This window comes from Phoenix dactylifera, unplaced genomic scaffold, assembly GCF_009389715.1.
Source record: "Phoenix dactylifera cultivar Barhee BC4 unplaced genomic scaffold, palm_55x_up_171113_PBpolish2nd_filt_p 000490F, whole genome shotgun sequence".
In the NCBI taxonomy this organism is placed as follows: Eukaryota; Viridiplantae; Streptophyta; class Magnoliopsida; order Arecales; family Arecaceae; genus Phoenix; species Phoenix dactylifera.
The window spans coordinates 146,023-161,164 of record NW_024067910.1 but is presented as its reverse complement, the minus strand read 5'-3'; the positions used below and the strand labels follow the sequence as shown (position 1 = coordinate 161,164).

Genomic DNA, 15,142 nt, shown 5'->3' with positions numbered 1-15,142 from the left:
CGGTCGGTTCAGCCCGTACCGGACCGGTACCGGGGTATAAAACGGTTCCGACCCAAACTGGGTCAGAATCGATTGGTTCTGTACCTGGACCGATACAGGGGTATAAAACGATTCCGACCCAAACTGGGGCATTTGACGCGTCCGCGGACGCGCGCGGATGCATTTTTTTTAATTGGGAAACGCGCGCGGACGCGCGAGCGGAGCGCGCGACCGCGCGCGTTTCCCCGCGTAGGAAACGCGCCCGAGCGCGGTTCCCCGCGCGGGGCACCGTGCCCACACGGGCTGGCAGCCCGCGTGGGGGCATTAAATGCCACAGAGTGGCATTAAATGCCACTCTGTGGGACGCGCGCGGACGCGTTTTGTTTTTTTTTTTTTTTTAATTTCCGCGCACGCGGCCACTCGGTACCGGTTCCAAGCCGGTACCGAACCGGAACCGTACCAGTGCCGGTGCTCACCGGTACGCCGGTACAATCGGTCCTGCGAATCTTGGTACAAACTTTGTTCCAAATTTAGCGACCTTCAAATTCACTAGTTTCAGCAAATCCAGAAGTTCCAACTCTAGTTTTGAAAACTTTAGACATTGTATAAAAGTTTGCTGTGTCATATCCAGCCTCTTGGGTGTATGGTGTTGTTACCTTAATTCTAAAGCACCTAAAGAATAATGATTTAAATTTTCAAAACTCATATTTCAGATCACTACAATATCCTTTTTTTGAAGAAAATTTAAGTGCTATATATCATTTTGTTATTTGACGAAAATTGAACACGTTATAATCATTATGGTTATGAGATTTAAGCTCTTGCATAGGTCTAAACTATATTAAAATTTACCTTTTTTTTTAGTTACACTGCAATACAAATTACAAAACTTCTTGAAACTTACAAAATCTAGATGAAAGCAAAACATTTCTGCCTTTGAAGTTTGCTGAAACTTCCAATCATGTTCCAACTATATTAGCACCTCCCTTACTGACAAAGCTTGATTAGGAATTGAACACCAAATTACAATAGTTAACTACGTCAGCCAAAAAAACTCAAAACTCTTCAGAGTTCAGACTCTAATTCAGTCCACAAAACTGAACCAAGATATAAAAGTGATCAGATCTGCAGGTTAAGGTCAATCTTAAGGAAATTTCTCCGTCTGAATCCTCCAACTTTCCAAATGATTGAAATATTCTGAAAGAACTGATTGCTGTATTAGAAGACTCTCTTTATCCTTAAAACTGTGGTGCTTGCAAAAAGCTTGTCAAATTGAAACCTGACCCTCAAGGTAGAACTGCTGAATCATAGATGGCCTGTTTAGGCAAGATTTCTTAACACTAGGATTTGCAGGCTCTAAAAATAACAAATGGAAATTGCACCTTAACATCATAATTATAAACGGAAAAGGATTGGTTTACAAATGATAACAATCAAGGTCCGCAATTTCGGTACCGGATACCGTATCGGCATCTTATCAGTTCAGTACCATACGGTACACTTCTGTGCCTAGCTCTCTTACTCATTTTCTCAATTTTTGACTCAGTATGGACCGGTACGCACCATGGTATGCCTCGGTACAGGTGGTACGGATCTTGTACTGACTTGAATGTATGTTTTGTACTGGTTTTCTTTCAGTACAGGGCGTACCCGATTACGGATCTTGTACTGACTTGAATGTGTGTTTCGTACCGATTTTCTCGTGGTACGATATGCCCCATACTAGGTGGTACGGAAGACCTTAATAACAATATATCAGAAAAATGATTTCATTTCAAAATATCATATAGGCTAGTAAAAGGCCTTACTAATAACTAAGAGTGAGATGCACCAATAAAAACATTAAAACAAAGAAAAAGAAACATCAAAGACTTAGACATGTATACGTAGTCCAATTACCTTTTCCAATGATTGGAGATGCAGTCATGCCAAAAATACGAGGAGATTTGACAGTGTCAGTCTTGTAGAACTCCTAGAGAATCATCGAAGGAAAATGTTATAATCTAGATATTCTGGTGCATAAAATAGTTGTCCATTAATAGTACAAACACCTTCATTATTTGTGCATATGGATGCTTTTTTTTTGCTTGTGCATGATGACACTCGTCAAAAATTAAAAGTGCAATTCGGTCCATCTTGATGAAACAATGTCGCAAATTGTGCAGCAATAATTGTGGGGTCATAACAAGCACCTGTAGTGAAGAAAGCATAGATATGTCAGTTACCACAAAATGGTCATACCAAATTATAATTTTTCTTTTTTTTTTGGTGCCGAAGGGGAGGGGGTCTGAACACACAATCATATCATAATCAGTGGTTTCTATTTGTAACACATCAAATCATCAAACTACCCAAATAATTTTCCTTCCACTCAAAAAATAAACAATAATAAGTGAGTTTTATAACTTTCCACAATCAACAGATATTAGGTTTCAAAAGTTGCCCTAAAAAGAAATTGTTCGTGAATAAGGATCCACAAAGCCGATCCCAAATGGTTGGGATTAAACATAATGGTTATACTTATGATAATGTAACCAATAGATCATTAGGTTGGTTAGGTTCCAATAACCAAGACATTCATACTTAAAACTCAAATTCTTCATTGAAAAAGATTGGTGTGACTCATGTGATTCACACGAAGATCTTTATGATTCTTTTTTTTTTTTTTTGGTATGTGTGTGCGTCAGTACATTGGATTTTCTGTTGCAAAGCAATTTAAAGAAAATTTAAAATCCCTCTGTCAATTAGAAATAGATAACTGCCATTTTACCAAATTATAAATATGTAAACTGTATTTGGAGGTCGGGCATATCATTAAGCTCATAAGACACAAGCGTATGGAAGTTGAACTAGTTAGCCATTAGTTGTTCATAAAGGATACCTCCACTTCACTGCTCTGTCATCATTATCTAAAGCAGAGAGAAGGCATCACTCATAATGATGATCTTTTCTTTACTAATTAACACTCATGATTATTGCAGATTTTTTACAAAGTAGGGTCGAATGTCAATATTTGAGCTTCCGCAGGAACATCCAGAGAACATTGTGTGCATATAGACGCCCCAGAAAGGTGCCATGGAGTTCATCACTAGATTATCTTTTCACCTACTTTGTCCAGCTAAGCTACTAATTAAAATATTTAATTATTTAATTTAGATTCCATGTAAAAAATGACTGAGATTGTAAAGATAAAAATTGGAAAACATTTTAAAGATGACTAAAAAATGTAGATGTAAAACAAAGCAAAATTACAATTCTCTCCCTATCTGCCTATAATATGCAGCCATAAAATAACATGCACCATGTCGAGATTGGCTGTAGCCACTTTTTTCACATGAACACAACGTTGATTAAACATGTCTGTTTGAATGGTAACACTAAATGAAATTTAAGACCCCACTATGCCCCACCCCTCCCTGAAAAAATATATATATTATTTTTGCGGAAAAAAAAATAGAAATTCTCAGATATCATCTTTACCATTGCAGACATCTATGGCAGTCTACAACTTCACATGCAAGATAGCATTCTTTTCTTTAGCGAAAAGGAAAAGAAAACAATTTGTTTTAGACCTCGCAAGTTTAGAATACTGTTATAACCAAGGTTTGTCGTATCGACCAATATCGATGAGTACTGACATGTACTGGTACTGAAGCGGTATACGGTACAGGGAGCGTACCAACCCTTGGTATGCAGAACCGGATACCATACTAGATATACCGATGCTATAAGAGATGGTACCATCATCGAAGCCGAGCTCGACTTTATTTGCCACTCAGGCACGACCATCATCATCTTGGCCGTTGTCTTCTACTCAGCCAAATCAGCGTGGACGACGTACTGCGCAGAGAAGTGCTCGCCCTCGTCCTCCCTCCCCTAGAGGATGATTTTGTATTAGCTGCATAGTGTATTTTATGTTGATTGTATGCATTTTATGTTTTTAACACTATGTATCTCTTTACTGTAGATGTACTTTCAGAACATCTTTTATGTATTCAAATTTACAGTGAATGAAAAAGCATATCCTTTTGTCTCATTTACTATGCTTCTTGTATGTTTTGACTCCTTGATACTTCACCTTTTTGCTACGATGACAAAAAGGGGGAGAAAATATGATATATTGTAAGTAAAGGGAATCACTAAACAAGAAAACATTTAAGCAAAATCGTCAGATTTTCCCTTCTATAATTAGGAACCTAAGTTCAAGTTTAGAACACTAAAAGAAAATCCAGAAAACTTGAACAAAGTTCAAACAAAATTGAATGCACATGTTGAGGAGGAGAATCTGAAATTCTAAGAAAGCAAACTCATTAAAGACAAATAAGCCAAACAATTGATTGCATGATTTGAAGGCTTATATAATTCCAAATGAAAGGAGGAGCTTTAATTTCAGAGTTTACTGACTCATACCTTTCAATTTTGGATATACTAAATGACTAAACATTTTAATTCATTTCAAAACTTTACCTTGAATCATTCCTTGAATGAGTAATTCACTTTACAAATACTCAATGTTTTGTCATCATCAAAAAGGGGGAGATTGTGGAGTGATTGAGTATTCCCTAATTGATTTTGATGAGCTCAAAGCATTTGAGTATGTCTATGTTGTTCTAATGAATTCAATCTAGTGTTTCAGGTAAATCTTTATGAATTTCTGTCTAAGTGCCTTGAGCTTTGGTTCAGACTATTTTGATTAAGTATTGAACTCTATTTGAACCAAAGTCTGCATCACGAGTCGACCCCAGGATACTTGAAGTTTCTGGCACAAGCTCTAGTCGACTCCGACTGAGAACAGACAGAAAGACGGAACGATGGATTTTCGACCCTGAGAACGAGTTGACTCCAAGAGATTGCGAGTCGACTATGGTGCTTGGCGAGTCGACTTCAGATAGTCCCGAGTCGACTCCACTGAGAACAGATAGAAAGACAGAACGTTGGATTTTCAACCCTGAGAACGAGTCGACTCCAAAAGGTTGCGAGTCAACCCCGGTGCTTGGAGAGTCGACTCCAGATGGTCTCGAGTCGACTCCCAGAAGAAGACAGTGAAAACGGCAGAGAGTCAGTTTCGGAGATCCTGTGAACGAGTCGACTCCAGGTGTTCCAAAGTTGACTCCCAAGTTAGTCGAGTCGACTCCAGCAAGGCCCGAGTCGACTCCGAGGCAGATTAGTTCAAAACGACGGAGAATCAATTTTTCGATCTCTGAGAGCGAGATGTCTTCCGAAGATCTCGAGTCGCCTCTCAAGTCAGCCGAGCTGACTTGTTTCCAAGTTAACCCGAGTCGACTCGAGGAAGAAAAGTAGAAAATGGGTTCTCTGGATTCCTGAGAATGAGCCGACCCCTAAGTGCCCTAGTCGTCTCCAGCTGTTGGGGAGTCGACTCCAGGACAAGGCATGCACTTTAATTCAAATTTGGAGCAGTGGCCGAGTCGTCTCTAGTATAGCGCGAGTCGACTCCAGTAATAGCCGAATCGATCCCAGATCGCGCGAGTCGACTCCGATCCCAACGGATACATTATCCGATTGTGCAACTCTCTAACGGCTATTTTTCAAAGGGGATCACATAAATAGCTAGAGTGAACAGTAGTAGACAACAAGAGAATTATTCCATTTGAGCATTAAAGGTTTTCAACCACCAAAAGCATCTTAAGAGCGAATCCAAGCAAAAGGTGGAAGTGTGCATTCAACTCAAACCAAAAAGGCTTCCTTCGCATTCAAAGCTCTACCGACTGTTCCCCATCCTCCGACTCATTCAAGAGGAGACTCAGAAATCGAGAAGCCCCACTTCCTCATCTCAAATTTGTTTGAGGGCTTCTAACTCAATCTTGTTTATATTGTTTCATATTTGCTTTTCAGAAGCTCCTTGTGAACTTTAAACTCTTGGTTTTTGTACTTGATTCAATCAGGGGATTGAATCAAGGATTGTAAGGTTTGTTGGTGAGCCAAAGATAAAACCAACGATGTAAGGTTGTGGTTGGTCAACCGGAAAAAACCAACTAGGTTTGATTGTCACCCCGGGAAAATAATCGTTTGGTTCTAGTCGGTGAGCCTGTCAAAACTGACCGAGTTCGTTGTGATCTCGTGAAAACAACAAGTTTGGTTGTGAGCTTGCAAAACAACCGGCTGTAATCCTAGGGATTATAGGAAACTCCCAAGTGCGGCTTGGGGAGTGGACGTAGGAGCAAGTGTTGGCTCCGAACCACTATAAACCTCTCTGTGTTTGTATTGGTCTGTCTCTTTCTTTCTCTTCACTCATTGCATCTAGTGATCTAACTAATCCACTTGCAATAGATTTAGTTAATCACTCACCTAATTTTTAATTGGTCAATATTTAATCAAAACCCAATTCACCCCCCCCCCTCTTGGGTTGTCTCCTTGGGCAACAAAAATGTTAACTAGAAAAGACATAATGTGACCGCTTTAGTTAAAAACTATGCAGTATGAACCATATACAAATATTCCTTAACCATTAAAGAACTCCGAAAGGCAAATCAGAGCATAGGATTGACAAGTTCGTAAAGCATAAATAACATGACATAGTGGCAAATTCATTATGGAAGCGTTATGTAGATCAATTGCAGCTAAAACTAGAGAAGACAACTTAGCGCTCCTATAAACTGAGTCGAGCCAAACTTTGGGCTGGTCAAGCTCGGTCGTAAGCAATGTGTTCAAGCTAGATTGAAGCTCAAGCTCGGTATCAAGTTAAGCCTAAGCTTCCATTTTTGCAAGCTCGCCAACCTTTGTTTTTAAATAGCTTATCAGCCTAGCCCTAAAATGGAGCTTGATCTTGCCTTCTTTGCTAAAAAACAAGCATTAACATTTAGGGGGCAAAAAACATCGATAAGTCCACATCGAGTTGAGCCAAGTATTCATGAACCCACTTGGATGATTTACATATATCTTTGAGCTCTATCTACAAAAATGAGGAACAAAAGCTTTGGAACCATAGACTATTAGACACGCAAAGAAGGCCTGATGTCTCTAGGACTAAGTTTATGGAAAGTATGTTGAGGCATGATTAAGTCCAATGGCATTTTTACAAAATCAAACATTCAAGGCGTTGCAGCAATCAATCCTATGAGCTGTTTACCTAGTAAATTTGTTTATCACATAAGCTAACCCACCTCCAACATTGGATAATAATAGTTTTCCAGGATATTCATTCAAGTATAACCAATAAGTAATATCCTACGCCTAAAAATGAATTACATTAATATATAATTACTTTAGTGTTTTTTAACTGGAGAAATAAAAAGTATATGTTAGGTCCTATGGCTCATCATTTAATATCACTTATTATTCAACACCACACAATATTTTATATTTGTATATGTCAATTACCTTCCTCCACTATCCTCCATTGATTGTCATTAAATGTTCCCATGTTGGAACTCTAGAGTCCACCAATCTAGTCCAAAGCATCTTGGACCACATTTTTTTTCTTCTTGCTCCCTACTGTAAAAATCCAAAACTAATAACTATGTAATCTAGTTAGAGTGGTCTCACATGGTAGCACATTGGTCCTCACATAATTTGTTAAATCATTTTATTTTAATGGTATATTGCAAGAACTCATATCCTCCAAGCTATTGTGCCACCAGACCCTTGTACTTTAAGATTTTAGGTAACTAAGACAACGAATACTCTCACTCTGGTTCAACAACATGTTTAAATTATATCCAATGTGAATCCTTCTGATACAGCAAATATGAAGCAAGTAATTTCACAACAAAAATGTTCATGCATCAACTAACACTAATAAAAATGTAAGCTATCAATCTACCAGACGTCATAATTTGTTTAAATAATAATCACCTTAACATAGCACATAGTATGAAGCTCATGAAAACCCATCATCCAAATATAGATGTTGGTAAAGAAATCCAAATCAGTGATTTTAAAAATTATTTTTCTATTCATAGTTGATGCAACAATAAAAGATTTTGGTATGATTTATATTCAAGCTCATCTTTTAATGATGAGAGCCATCTCCGAGTGATCATCTATATAAGAAGCACTTAACATAAAAATAAATATATTGGGCTCTAATTTTGAGAGAAAGGAAAAATAAAAATAGTGACATAACATCAGCTTACTTCGCATTGGTCTATTGCCCTATTCCATTCATCATGATCCTTCAAATGCCTGAGGCCACCATAGTAGCATCGAACTTTAAAGTCAGTGGAGTTCTCAATGACCACGGCTTGCTACAAAAAAAAAAAAAATATGATGTTAGCTTTCCCAAAAATATCCATGCTGGTTAAGCTTAAATTGTATTAAGTTGAATGATATGCTCTTATTGTTCTACATATAGTATCAAGATTGCACCTCCAACCAAAAAACCAAACATTTTAAAATTTCTCTATGGACCAATTCATCAAGTTATGTTCAATCACATATTCAAGTAATATAATATGGAGATTAAAATATACGATCAGTTTCTGAAGAAGATGATTAAGTTGATTGTACATGGTTATGAAGAACAATAACAGATCCATAAGGTAATAAATTAGGCATCATCAAATTGGCATGATCATGTACTTATACAATAGTTCTTCTGGTGTCCAAGCTTGGATGTTGTTCCTTCCAAATTTACCAGGTGGACCTCAATGAAGTCATGGGTCAAGTCTTGAGTCCAAAAGAGGAAAAAAGAACTAATTTTCCAACCAGCTATGGTCCAAGTTTAGAAAACTGGACAGACACAAATAAACCCCTCCTGAGCTAATTATACCTAATAGAAGTAGTTTTAGGAATCAAGTATGGTTCACAAAAATTCAGTCTAAAGTTAGACCCAAAGGACTAAAGTGCCCGGTTATACTAAATTGTGTCAATGATGCATGCTATTTTTGCAAGTCATCAACATAGCGTAGTACATACCTCCACTGTAACATGTGCACAAGCTTGTTTTGATGCACATATTAGCCTGTGTTGATGCGCATCACTTTGCTACACATTGGCACAAGCCCATTCTTTGTGGTACAGGATCGTAACCTAATTTATTGCTTTAAATACGTAACTATCCATCTTGAATAACCTCTGTTTCAACTCTAGATGGTCTACGACTCTTCCCTGTTCACTTTTCTAAATACAAGGATTTGAAGCCTTGATCTATAATCAAGCCAAATAATGATAACAAATAATTTTTATATACCAGACTATAGGTTAAAAATTCATCCATGTAATATAAGCTTCCCATAATACTATTAGTATTCAAGCATCCCATTGCACCAATAGTAAATGAAAAAAAGGGCACCCCCCAATGCATTAGGCTCCCACCACTACGAGGTTTAGAGAGGGTCGGATGTATGCAGCCTTTCCCCTGCGTTAGAGAGGTTGTTTCCATGTTTTGAAACCATCACACCCAAGTCAAATGTATTGCACCAATAGCACATGTATAACACTTGAAATATGTGCTTATACACAAATGTTGCTTCTTATTCCCTCGTAGTTTTATACCAAATTTCAACATTATTTTCTCTTGATGTGTGTCAAAATGTAATGTAAAGCTAATTTTATGAAACATTACAAAGTTGTACAATGCACAAGTTAAACTAATGATATATCATATTTCTACGACGAATCTCATCCTCATTTTTTTATAGATCAATGAAAATTTATATTTATTTGTTTAAACCAGGTGTACAAACAATATAAAGCAATTAAAATGGCTCTATTTTTAAGAAAGTTCCATGAAGGATAATATTATAGTCTGCCCATTGTGAATCTTTTTAAAAACTCGGATGCTTCAAAGCCAGTGATCCCAAGTGTTGACACGATATGAATGATATGCATGTTGCGTCAACCCAACCCCTGATTGATATGGGACACTCTAATTATTGGTTTTATACATGCTACATTCTGTTGCTTTCTTTCAGTAATAACTAGTAGATTTTTATGAATCATGACTTTTTCATGGTGGCATTGGAAGTTACAAAACACTCCAAGTAATGTACTGCACATAAGGAAGCAATCAGCAAGCAAAACTAGGATGATTATAGATAATAGGATAATATTTGTTTCCAGAAAACAATATTTAAAGTACCTAGAAGGAGGATGGACTTGCTATAAACCGGAAGATGAAAACTTAGATAGCTTATCTAGGCATGCTAAACAACTGAACTCCGTGCCACTTTGTGCCATGTGTCAAGATGTTATGGAACATGGGATGTACCAGCGATCAAGGCTAGCACTATCATGGCATGTGACAATTGAAACCTAGCTTATATTTCCATATACTCAAGAATTAATAACATATATTTTACCTTTAAACATAAAAATTTAAATGTATATTATATATAAGTTTAAGTAAATTATATATTTATACCTTTAAATATTATCTATTTAACCATTAAAAAGAAAAAAAGATATTGGTTGTTAAGATTGTTCAATATACATGTACTCCTTCAAACTTTCCAACAAACTTAAGGATATTGGCAAAATAGTATTTTGCGAAGTTGTTTTGATACCTACACCCTTAACAAATCTTAAAAAAACAACTACCCCCTTCGAAGATCAAATCAAAGAGTCAAACTCATTGTTGGAACTTGGAAGAGTTCAACTCACTCATGGTTGGACAAGTTCAAAGCTCTTCCAATCTTTAAAAGTGGCTACCTAAGAACTTCATAAGTATCCAAGTATCTGGTGTGTATTTGAGTCAGATATATATCCCAATAACATGCTAATAAAAAACTTTATGGCATTACATGTACACATGGAAAACAGACTAACAGAGTTTTCAGTACGGTTTCAAGAATACCAAAGTTCCAACAACTAATATCTCAACGCCATCAACTCTGAGTATGTTGCGATGGATAATAAGTTCCAATCAACAGTATCAGAAACTAACACCTCTATAGAAAACGTCAAAAATTCGCAAAACCATCATAACACAAACACGACAACTACTAGCAAATCCTCAGAGTTATTCAGAGGGAACTGGCGTTCCCATGACTAAAAGAATAAAAGCTGTCAACCAAATGACCAATAATGCACAAAAAAGCACACACCTGCCGAACGAGGGGGACGGTTGGAGCAAGAAACACGCATACATCCTTGCTCGGCTTCCTGAGGAGATGTCCGAGCTCGTACATGAGCAGCACCGCGATGTGGGTCTTCCCGCACCCCGTCCCCAGATACACAATGATGTTCTCCTCCACAGCCTTCTTGCATAGCTCCAACTGGTACCTAGAAATCAATAAAAAAAAATCCATAAACCCATTAAAACCCCCGATGAAATCAATAAAACCAGAAGAAGAGGACACAAATCCACAGAAAGACCCTAAAAGATCAAGAAAACAGGAAAAGGCCTAAATATTCACGGAAAAAAAAGAATCGAGAGAGATGATCGCGGGAAAATCCAGTGGGCATCGGAGTGAAATGGCTTACTCTCTTGCGATGGTTCTCGGATCTTTGACTTGAGGAGGAGCTTCCGATCTCCCGTCCATGGCGACGCTTCCGACAATTCTTCTCCTCCAAGAAAAACAGGGGAGCACGAAAGAACGAAGGAGAGGAGGGAATATAAAGAAGAAAAAGGACTAGGAGGACGTGGGCGCACGCTTCTAGTACCAATCTAAAGAAGAAAAAGGAGCGAAAACCGTACGCTTTCGTTTTCGTCGCCAGAGATTCTTTAGAATCGCTTCCGGCTTAAGTAAGCGAATTTACTCGGGAAGACAGAGGGGTCGGTCAATGGAGTAATGCCGCCTATCAAGTTAGCTGCGCATAGTTATTTCTATGGAAATGTAACGTCGGCCGTCGGATTAAAAAGTGAAAGGGTGGAGATGCTCCGCATAAAAATTATGTAGGAAAATAAAAAAAGCCGTCAGCGGCTGACGGGTAGGAGCAGGTTGGGTTTTGTCTGAAATGACGAACGTGAAACGGGATACTACTAGTATCGCCATTTTGCCGCAGTACTCTGTAAGGTTACCTCTGCGTATCCCCGGCCGTCCGATTTAGTGTAGACGGCTTTGATTTATCCACAGGCAACCGGTTGAAGCCGGTCATGCGCGTACCCCCACCACTCACCGGTCCTCCAAGAGTCCGCAATGCCTCAAGGACTTCTTGGACTCCGAACACTACGCCGATGACTCCCCCGAATGGGACGAGTTCAGCGACCCCGGGCCCGCCTCCGCTTCGAACAACGACCACGCCCCGGCTTTTGGCGCCGATCCTCGAGCCCTCCTCTTGCAAGGCCCTCTGCCTCTCGGCGTCCGCGCCATGATCTCCGTCGCCTCCTCCTGCGACCCCGCCGCCATGGATTCCGCAGCCTCCGACCTCGAGGCCGTCGTCTCCGCCGGCCACGCCAACGCCCAGTCCGCCCTCGCCTTGCTCTGCGACACCGGCCTCGCCCGCCCACAGAGCCGCCCCAAGTCCTACCTCTACCACCACTTCGCCGCCGAGGCCGGCAACACGCAGTCCAAGATGAGCCCAAAAATCGAGGTCTGCCTGAATCAGCTTAGAAACCCTAGCTGCGATAGCTATGTAGAGAGCCTGCCACCCCGTATGAGGCTGCCCTAAACCCCGCTCCAAGACTTGTCACAAATCACCGCCGATTTTGCTATCATTTTTCCGGTTTTGCCATTGATTTCTTTGCCTATTGGCGTCCGTGTTCCTCGCAATTTCGCCCCCATCGGAGCCTCGCCGGAGCCAGGTACCATCGCCGCCACCTCGCCCGACCTCGCCCTTCACTGGGCCACCTGTGCCGGCCAGAATCGCGGCCGGATTTCCAACCGTGCGTCAACCCTACTTTTGACCGCTTCCGCCTCCCCTGTTTTGGTTCCTAGAAGCTTGCGTTTGGCATGGATAGGTCCGAATCATATGGGTTCGACCTAACCTATTTATGAAGGAGACCAAATTCAGATTTAAAATCCTGGCTTATGTAATCTATTTTGATCTATTTAATAGTTAGATCGGTTCCCAAATCAATGGACAATTTAATAATTAGCATATTTAATATCCACATAATCTATTTAAAAATTATTTAATTTATTTAAGATCTGTTTAATATGTTTAATCTAATTAACTCATTCGCTAATAAATTATGTCGGATTGCATTACTTGTTTCATAAAAAAGTTAGAATTTATTTGGTTTTGATTTTTGACCTATTTAATCAATGAGTTAAGTTTAGATTGACAATTCGATCATAGGTAATCTGACCTGACTCATTTGCCACTATATTAATTCTTAGCTTCTATTGTTTATACATGCATGTTGGCTATGCATGTACAAATATGACATGCACACATGCATAAGAAGACCGACTTGTGTTCAATGTGTTTGAATACTTATAAACTCTAAAGTCTTCTGAACTCTTTCATAAGATCTTAATATTGCATCTTTTATCCCTTTGACGTGTCTTCTGATCTTCACCAACGCAAGCCATGCACACACAGTTTGATACCCTCGCATCTTTTATTTTCAGAAATAATTTCTTTTAATTATTTCAAAACTCGTAAGATAATTGATCTTTTCTATTGATCAGCTGTTAGACATCCTACAAAAGATTCGCCTTTTAAGTCCAAATCTTTTCCCAGACAAGAACAAAGGAAGGAGACCAATCTACAATACAATTATCCAGATCTATATTCTTTGATAAAGAAAGATTTTCCATGGTTAGCTTGGAGCTTTACTCATAGCAAATGGAAGCCAATCATTTCTACCAACTCAAGGATGCCTCAAATCAATGATCTATGGAGTGCCATGCATGATCTCCTCATGTGCTATTTTCTTATACGTCATGTTTCTATATCAGGACACATACCTACGCTCCATTTGGCCCATGGGCTTAGAACTGGAGTTTAACCGAATCAAGAAGAAAATAAATCGAAAATGCTGCATTTTCAGTGGCAACTTTTAGGCAACTGAGAAATTATATGGGATCCAGCTACGAGTGCGTTATATCTTTCTGAGGTGAAAGATGGTTACGCATGGGCAAGATGAACAGAAGCACAAACATGGCCGTCCGAGAAATAACAGAGCTTTGAGAGAAAGCAGATGTGTAGGAAGGATTAGAGGTGGAGCTAGTAATCTGGATAATATGATCCAGAATGGGGTCAGCCAGAGAACGATTCAATATCCTTCTTGCTTTATCCCTATATATGTTACCTCACATGTTTGCTGACTCTATTCTCCTCGTGTTGGTGAATATAATGTTCTAACGTCTAGTTCATAATGTCTCAATTTTACTGTTGCACCGATGCCCGCCCTCTTATCTCAAAACTTTATAGGTTGTAGAAATTGATCCTTTTGCAAGCAAGAAGTATTATGCATTGAGAACAAATTCGAAGCGGCCAATTACATTCTCTTCCCCTTACAGAATGTTGCTATATCATTTGCGTATTGGAGGCTTTTAACTGCACTTTCTGAAAGAGTAGATGCCCTACAAGCCAATCGCAATATGTATTGTGAAGGATTTTCTTTTGATTTTCCAAATCATGTACATGACATTTAATATAAATAAAGGCATTGTGTTTCATCATATGCTGTTGATTATATTTGTGATGAACCCCTTAGATTAAGGCAATGATTTTGAGGCTATGATGAGATCATACTAGTGAGACCTAAAATCCTAAAACCCTAATCTTAAATATTCTCGCTCATTGGTACATTGAGTCGGGGATCAATGTTTACCGGAAAGACTGGCACATCTTATGTATGCTCGATGCGGAGGGTGATTGATCTCACAATCACTTGTGTGAAGATACTAATACAAAGATGTGGGTGCTCATTAGAGAAATGAGTTCACTGAATTGACCTACAAAGAGAAATCTTATGAAGTTTTACTTACATGTCAAAAGATGATTTTCTTAGTGGGAGTTGTGCAACTGATCCTTTGACCTGAGATCACCATAGTATCTTGTGCACATAAATCCATATTTTGGTTTCCACTCATTCATGACAATAAGTTATGTACGAGGTTTTCTGGATATGGTGGATTGTGTACGAAGGTTATGAGTAGGTCAACAAGAAATTAATCACTTCTAGTAAGAGAAGATCGCATTCTATTTATTCTAATCATATGATAATTCAGGAAGCCTTTGATCAAAGCACAATGAAAATTAGAAAGAGTTTCTAATATTTCATTATTTGAATTATCATTAGAAGATTGAAAAATATATGAATATGAAATTGAGTTTGACATATATTCATACTCATATACATATTCGGGAT

The 15,142-nt window shown here is 38.8% G+C and overlaps 1 protein-coding gene across 1 annotated transcript in view; it reads right to left on the bottom strand.

The window, feature by feature from the left end:
* The window catches only part of LOC103696391 (endoribonuclease Dicer homolog 4), a 78,331-nt gene extending 65,509 nt beyond the window's left edge, over window positions 1-12,822 (bottom strand). Inside the window, 5 exon segments of the mRNA XM_039119128.1 lie at window positions 1,879-1,951; window positions 2,031-2,171; window positions 8,073-8,183; window positions 10,983-11,160; window positions 11,362-12,822. Of these exon segments, the coding sequence (XP_038975056.1) occupies window positions 1,879-1,951; window positions 2,031-2,171; window positions 8,073-8,183; window positions 10,983-11,160; window positions 11,362-11,420 (562 nt within the window). The 5' untranslated portion in view covers window positions 11,421-12,822.
* Window positions 12,823-15,142: the final 2,320 nt, after the last annotated feature.